At 48.5% G+C, this 8,237-nt stretch overlaps 1 protein-coding gene across 2 annotated transcripts in view; it reads left to right on the forward strand.

The window, feature by feature from the left end:
- Window positions 1–2,648: 2,648 nt before the first annotated feature.
- The window catches only part of Mindy4 (MINDY lysine 48 deubiquitinase 4), a 103,650-nt gene continuing 98,061 nt past the window's right edge, over window positions 2,649–8,237 (forward strand). Inside the window, exon 1 of one of the 2 annotated variants that reach the window (XM_021190936.1) lies at window positions 2,649–2,829. In XM_021190936.1, coding sequence (XP_021046595.1) covers window positions 2,767–2,829 — 63 coding nt within the window. In that variant the 5' untranslated portion in view covers window positions 2,649–2,766. The remainder of the gene's footprint in view (window positions 2,830–8,237) is intronic. The other variant, XM_029535588.1, reaches the window with a different exon arrangement.

Below are 8,237 nucleotides of genomic sequence, written 5' to 3' on the forward strand. Positions count from 1 at the left end.
TCTCTCTCTCTCTCTCTCTCTCTCTCTCTAATCTGTCTACTTTAACACTGTATTAAATTAGTGCCATTTGTATACTTTGAAGGTGACATAGTTCAGTGAGTGAGTGAATAAAAGCACGGTGTTTTTCTTTGCTCTATTATTAGTCAAGGCTCTCCAGGACAGGAATGAATATATTTTAAAAGGTGGTTCACTAAATAGGCTTGCTTATATAGTGTAGGTAGTCCAAAATGGCTATCTCATCCTGGGGAGACCAAGAGTTCCGTGGTTGCTCCGTCCTAGGAGGCTGAATGTCACAGTTGCCCCTACTGTGCTGAAGGCCTGGAGGATTCCTGGAGAGCGGCTGACTTCCAGTCTATGCTTGAAGCTGAAAGAAACCGATCCTAATGTCAGCAAAAGAATCAGTAATAGCAGCCACAGGATAGAGGAACTTGCCAGCAAGAAAAAGAGCAAGCTGACAGAAAGTTTCCATCTTCGATCCCCCTTTTATCAGGACTGCCACTTAAGGAGTCTCCCACAGTAAGGGTTCAGTTTTTTCACTTCAAACAAATCAAGAAAATCCCTCACAGGAGTGCCAGTGGCTTGCCTTTCCAGTTTGTTCCAGATCCAGTTGAGCTGACAAGCAAGATTAATCATCACACCTGGTTTTGATCTTGATCTTGACCCTCACAGTGGATATCATTCCTTGGTTTCTGTTTTTTTGAGACAGGGTCTCACTATGTAGCCCTGGCTGGACTGGAACGCACCAAGATCCTCTTCTGCAAACACTGTGATAGCTTAAATTGTCAACCTGACACAATTTAGAGTCTTCTCGGAAGAAAGCCTCTAGGATCAGGTAGATTAGGTTGGTGGAGGGGGATCATTTTGAATATGGTAATTGAGGCAGGAAGACCTGCCCACTGTGGGTGGCTTCATTCTCTAGGCAGGGATCCTGAACTGTGTAAGAGTGAAGAAGCAGGGCTGGAGATATTACTTAGTGGTTGAGAGTACTTGTTGCTCTGTTCCAGGTTCTATTCCCAGCACCTACATGGTGGTCCCCAACTATCAGTAACTCCAGTTGCAGGGGACCCAACATTCTTTTCTGAGTCCCTGGGCACCACACATGACCCACACATGGTCCACATGCATAAATGCAAGCAAATTTACCCATACAGAATAAAAATAAATACACCTTTAACAAAGAGTGAGGGTAGCTGAGCATGTATATATTTACTGTGCTCTCTTCTTGTCTGTGGGTGTGATCCGACCAACTCTCTCAAGCTCCTGTGTCTGTGACTTTCGTGAACTGTGGAACTACAACTGTGGATCACAGTATTTTGTCCCAGCAACAGAAAACAAAACGAAGACAAGCAATTACCATTTTTTGACATGCAAGCGCCCGTCTTACTTATGTCTATGTAAGACAGTCTGCCTTGTGCTTTAAATTATAACACATTTATTAGTGTGTCCTTACATCTGAAATAGCAGGTCCTCTGGCAAGTTTACTGACTGCTGTCTTCACTCTGCCCTCATGAAACTCAAGAGTGCCTTTGCAGAGAACTCCTTGGTGGGTTAGACGGTGAGGATGCCTGGACATTATAATAACTGTCCTAATACAATGTCATCTTCAGGACACCAAAGTGGAGCATGAAGCCTCCAGACACTGCATGCGCCATTGACTATGAGACAATCTTGCATACAAGCAGACCTTTCTAATTTTGTAAATGTTTTAATGTTTCTCAGAATTGAATAATCATACAAACCTAAGAATTTGTTAGTATCACTGCCTGGAAACACTTTTCATAAAAAATAAGAAACATTGGTTTAGAGAAAATAATATATAAGTAGCAGTGTGAGTGATATGTGCTGAGTTGAGAGCATACTGTTCCTAAGTTGAGGTCCTAATGCCTTGTAGCATCTAGAATGTGGCTTATTTGGAGGCATGGTAACCTTAAAAGGAGGTTGTTATGGTGGACACTTAACTCTTTGTGGTCAGTGTTCTTCTAAGAAGAGATAAATAGCACACAGATACATTTAGAGGGAGGCTCTGTAAAGACACAGAAAGAAGATGTCAACGAGAGGGAACTCGCCATAAAAGCCCTGGTGCCACCTTGATCACCAGCTTGCAGGCTACAGGATTTCAGGGTAGTAACTTGTTGAAGCCAGTCTGCCACGTTTTATTATGGCAGCCCCAGCAAGCCAACACAACAGGCAAAGTACAGACGTGGAGAAAGTTGGGGTGCTACCCAAGGGACCGGCAAAGACCCGGGCTTTGCCAGTTTCCCATCCTTCCAGTTTCTAGATGCCAGGAATTGGAGTCTTAGCGCCCTTGCCATAACAGAGGTCAGAACGCTAAAGTCTGTGTCTCAAGTGAACCTGGGAGGCAACTGCGGTGCTGAGGGTGAACTGTCGGGGCTGCTTCCCCGTTGGTTCAGACTTTTAAGTACCACAGGGTAAGGCGTGTTTCCCATTTTATGTATGGAGAAATGGAACCTTTGATTGGGCCAGTGCCATCCACAAGAAGCAGGAGTCAGTCAATTCCGCGCCCAGAACTCATAGGCTAAGCCCCGCCTTCAGCTGCTGGCACAGCAACTGGCAGAGAGCAGCGGCTTGGAGGATGCTCCTCCCTTCTCTCCCGCCCTCCTACATTGCTGGTTTCCCAGGAAGGGGAGGAGTTCTTCCTGGCGCGGATGCCACCGTCGCCACGGCAACGCCGCTTTACTGGGCCCAACGGATTACGGGGCCTGGGGCTGTAGGCCGCCGCGTGGCCTCGTGGGCAGCGCTAGCAGCATGGACAGTCTGTACGTGGAGGAGGTGGCCGCCTCCCTGGTCAGGGAGTTTCTTAGCAGAAAGGTAATGTCTGGACACTACGAAACCCATGAGTATACTCTTACGTTGGCGGGGGGGAGGGGGCAACCAGTGGTTTCCATCAGCATCTTTGCACCTTCGAGGGTGGGGGAGCATTCCATGGCTTCTGTTCGCCTCAGATTTCCCCAAGAGCGCCTCTTTCCTGGGACAGGAAAACTACATTTCCCAGAAGCCAGACCTCCCTAATGCGAGGACACGTCCACAAAGCCAGGCTGGCGCTTGCTTGGCTGCCCTCCCCTGGTCCCCTCTGTCACAGCAGTGCCAGATTGGCAAGGGTGTCCAGGGCGGAGCAAGTTCTCCCAGCCAGGGGCACAAGGACGTACGTGTCTGTAGAAAAGAACTTTCCTAAAGGAAAGTCCTGGACAGTCAGTCCGTTTGATCATTTTAATCAAGGATGGAAATTCCAGCTGCCGAATGAGCTTTTGTGGGGGAATTATGTAAATTCTCTTACTGCCAGAAGAGTTTTCAAAGTGTTTACAAGTTAGGGAGGTTCTTAGGTGCCCCATGGGGGTCTAGGAGAGGAAGAGGCGTCCTGGGCTCCAGGAGTCGCACACTGGTTTGTAGTTTACACAAAGAGGCTGAGGACTATACACTAGGGATCTGTGCTTCCACATGATGTCATATTGAGCTGGCCCAAGGGGCACTAATCTGAAATTGAAACATGCTTGTGTGTGTGTGTGTGTGTGTGTGTGCGCGCGCACACATTTGCGTTTGCATGGAACAAAGGGAAAGAATATGAGGTCAGATGGTGGAAGTTTAGGTATGTGCTATTAGTTTGAAATCTAAGTTTGACATTACTACCTCATCTTCTCTCTAACAGGAACTTGTATGGTCCACTCATGCCTGACGCGTGAGCACTAGTGATACCCAGGCATTGCCCATACGTTACACTGGATACTTACATATGACATAGGTATTCACCTTTACACTTGCCCTGCCGCTTTATAAAAACCGGCTCTGACCTTGTGTTCTGAATGAAATGCCTGTGTGCTTTTTAGAATTCGTTTTTATTTGGAAACGTTGTAATGCATCTGGCTTCATTGCCTCTGCTTTGACTCTCTGTCACTGGGTCCTTGATGCAAGTTGGATGCTCTGTGCCACACGCTTAGAGGCTGGTCGCTGCTGCTGTTTAAGACTGGGAACTTAGATTTAGAAGTGTCAATTCCTAAGTGCAATCCAGAACCCTCACTGACATCCTGAGACCACACAGCTTGGCCCTGGCTTCTCCTTCATGTTTTCCTTGATCTCTTCCACCCTGTGACAAGGCCTGTTTCTTCCCAAGCACTTCTGATCACTCCCATGACCAGAATTGATTAGGATTGTCCTTGGACTCACCTTGACTCTTCTATTACAGTGGTCACATCTACTTGTTTCACCTTCTAGACAGAGACACCAAGCCGACCTCCCAACTGGGTAACACCTTAGAAACCATCTGCCTGCCCGGCCTCCTCTTCCTTCCATGGTTTATATCTAAGAGTACAACGAGGGGCATCTTTATTTACTGCCTGTGCTGACTAGTTATATGTCAGTTTGACATAAGCTAAAGTAATCTGAGACGAGGGGAACCTCAATTTAAAAAAAAAAAAAAATGCCTCTATAAAGTCGGGCTCTAGGCAAGCCTCTAGGGCATTTTCTTAATTACTGATGGATGAGGGAGGGCCCGGTCCACTGTGGATGGTGCCATCCCTGGGCTGGTGGTCCTGGGTTCTACATGAATACAGGCTGTTGAGGCTGAGCAAGTCCTGAAGAGCAAGCCAGTAAGTTGCATCCTTCTATGGATGCTCTGTGTGGAAACTCCTGCCTCTCTGCTCTTGCCTTGTTTGAGTTCCTGTTCTGATTTCCTTCAGTGATATGGAAATGTAAACCAAATTATACTCGATTCCCCCCACCCCCACCCCACCCCCAAAGCGGCTTTGGTTTTGGTCTTTCAGCAGAGCAATAGAAACCCCAACTAAAGTCACAGAGAGCCAGAACCATGGGCTGGGCAACTGCTTATGTGGTGGTGGTTGGGGTGGTTCTGAGACAGGGCCATCTTTGCATGGCCCAGGTTCTCCTTAAGCTCTCTGTGTAGCCCAGACTGTCTTCACACTCTTGATTCTCCTGCCTCTGACTCCTGTATTTGGAAGTATGGGTGCATACCAACATTCACAGTTATAATTACATTGGTCATTGTTTCTGCTCTGGGACAGAGCCCTTGTGATCACCACAGGCCTTTGCCACCCTGTGTGTACCTCCTAGATGGTGATCGATCTTCTCAAATGTTCCTAACCATCCTGGAAGATAAGTATATTTACAGCATTCCTTTTCATATCAGAGTGTTATGGGACAAGGAAGCAAAGAAACTTGCCCAGGGTGAGCAGGCTGGACCATGACGCCTCCTTGCCCCGAGCCCCACCTCTCACCCTTCCTGAAGGCCGTGTGTAACCGGCTAACCCTCAGATCTATCTCCCCTTTAGCAGTTCCAAACTCTACCCTCCAGCATGTGGTCTGCCCTCAGGAGACTCATGATGCCTCCTGGCCATTTCAGGGTCCATAGAAGTGACTTTTCTGGTGCCCCAGGCTCCTGTGTCTTTGGCTTCTCTCCTGCAGTGTGACATGGCTTCCATCCATCTGCTACAGGCCTGTCCTCCCTTTCCACCATCTGGGTTCCAGTGTTTCATGTGTCCTCATTTCTCGATTATGTTCCTTCTCAGTCCCAAACCGTTCTACAGTTACAGTCCATTGTCCCCGCCAGTGTCTCACAGTCTTACACCCTGATGTAAGACCTTCTTGCCTCTTTTCTCACTTCACTATAATTCCATGCTCTGCAATGGGCTTAGCTCACCTTTTGTTACACCCCCTCTGCTCTGGGGGAAATTAAGTTTGCCCTGCTTCATGCCCACACCACTGAGCTGAACTGGATTACACGAAGATACCTCCTTGTTGATGGCGTCACCTTAAACCCATGGCCACTTAATGCCATGGTGCTTTCCAGGTGCAGGCCCACTTGCTGCCCCTCTGTAGCCCGTTGCCCTCTCAAATGCCGCATGACCTTTCCACACATCTCCGGCTTCCCGTACATTCTCCCTCAGAGGACAGAGACAGTCAGGAAAAATGAGTGTCCCTCAGGCTCTTCCTCACACCACCCCCGCCTCCACCCCACTAACCCTCCAGGCCTGAGCCACTCTGTGTCATCATGCTCCAGGACATGGCCCTAAGCATCCCCACTGTACGAGTGGTGGTCCTTTCTCTAATGGGGCATCCACACAGCACATCTCAGCACTATGGGAACTCAGCTTGGCTCCCAGTCTACTCCAGTCACTGTTATCTCTCCTATGAAAGAGCTGTGGACACTATAACCCCCAGTCTGTCTTCACTTCTTACACATCTCACACATCCCAGTCCATGGACACCACTTTCATCACCGTTACTTTGCCCTCGTCATCCCTCTGGCTTTGAAGTGTCCCCACTGTGGATTCCGTCCTTCATCTGACTCCACTACCTGTTCCGGCCATTTTTCCTCCTTCCTGGTGGTGGTTTCTCACACTCTGCTGAGTGATTCTCTTTTCCCCAACAGCGAGTGCTGTGTAGCTTCTCTGCTCAAAGACTGTCTCTGCTCTTCTCCTTCTCCCCATCCCCTCTTGAGGCACCTCCAACTGCTTTATGGCTTCTAGTGCTGTCTATAACATGGCGGTTCCAGAATGTCTTCTCTGGCTGGCCTCTCCACGAGCTTCTGCCTTCTTATCATCTGTGATATCTGTCATATCTCCACTAACCTCTCTCTCGCATCCAGCATGTTCATGCTAGTGTTTCTTTTCACATTTCCAACACCAAATACACATGTTTTCCCTCTCTCTCTCTCTCTCTCTCTCTCTCTTTTTTTTTTTTTTTTTTTTTTTTTTTTTTTTTGGTTTTTCGAGACAGGGTTTCTCTGTATAGCCCTGGCTGTCCTGGAACTCACTTTGTAGACCAGGCTGGCCTCGAACTCAGAAATCCGCCTGCCTCTGCCTCCCGAGTGCTGGGATTAAAGGCGTGCGCCACCACGCCCGGCTTGTTTCTGCTTGTGGACGTTGTACATCGTGGTGCGGAGCCTAGTGCGCACCACGATGTACAACGTCCACAAGTTCACCTTACATGTTTTTTGTTTTTGTTTTTGTTTTTTTGTTTGTTTGTTTTTTTCCAGACAGGGTTTCTCTGTATAGCCCTGGCTGTCCTGGAACTCACTTTGTAGACCAGGCTGGCCTCGAACTCAGAAATCCACCTGCCTCTGCCTCCCGAGTGCTGGCACCTTACTTGTTGAGATGGGTCTTTCACTTGACCTCAGAGCTCACCAACTTGGCTAGTTTAACTATCTAAGTTGTCCTGGGACTCCCCCACTCCCTGTCTCTGCCTTCCCTTCCAAGTGCTGGGGTTGCAGGAGGGCCTCACACCCACCCAGGAGTTATGCGGGTGCTGGGGGTCAGAACTGCAGTCTACATACCTTGTTCACTTGTATCTCCTTTGTACTCCTGTCACTTTCTCCTGAAGCTCTGGAGATCCTGCTCTTGAAACTGCTGAAGGAATTTTTGTACTTTCTGTCCCTTGTATGGAGCACTGTGTCCCCAGGGCCTGCTCTCTGACTTCCCTGATGTCTCTGTTCCACTGTCACATGACCGAGGGATCACTTCCTGGCTGTCTTTCCAGACCTCTCCTGGCCTTCTCTGTCTGTTTATCTGTATCTTCCCGCACCCCTTATAGGACACATTAGCCTGGTTATCTCCTCCTCCTTAGTATGGAAGCTGGAGTTTAATCTTTTAATTCCTCTGCTCTAGTGTCTGGACCAGTGGACAGAGGAACAAACCACAAGACAAGAGTGAGCAGCTGCCTGTTTAAGTTGAGCCCTGCCTTCAGTTTCCTTGCTTTGTTCTATGGTGTACACTTTAGTGATGCACAGACTGTTCTGCCATCATGGCCTGCATCCCTAGCATGCTAGCCTTCCTTCCTTCTTTACCTCCTGTGCCAAGAGCAGAGCCTTGCATACCACGGGTGCGGGCAACCTTAGCTGCATGAGAACAGTGGGGTTCACTTCCACAGGGTACCTGTGACTACCCCCACTGGCTTTTGGATGATGGTTTGCTTCAGAGCCAGCTGGGGGAGCATTCTCTCTCTCTCTCTCTCTCTCTCTCTCTCTCTCTCTCTACTTGTGTGTTAGATGCACCGAGACTTGGTGAGTCTGAGGCAGGTAATTAGAGAACCATCGTCTCTGGATGCTCCCTATCATGTTGGTTGGTGAAAATCAGGACAATTAAGGATGTAGGATGCAGGTAGTTGCTTCCCAGCCTTCCTTCCTTTTCTCCAGTGTGCATGCGCACATGTGCATGCATGCACTCGCACACGTATACACACACACACACACACACACACACACACACACA

This window comes from Mus pahari, chromosome 2 (genome assembly GCF_900095145.1).
Source record: "Mus pahari chromosome 2, PAHARI_EIJ_v1.1, whole genome shotgun sequence".
NCBI lineage: Eukaryota > Metazoa > Chordata > Mammalia > Rodentia > Muridae > Mus > Mus pahari.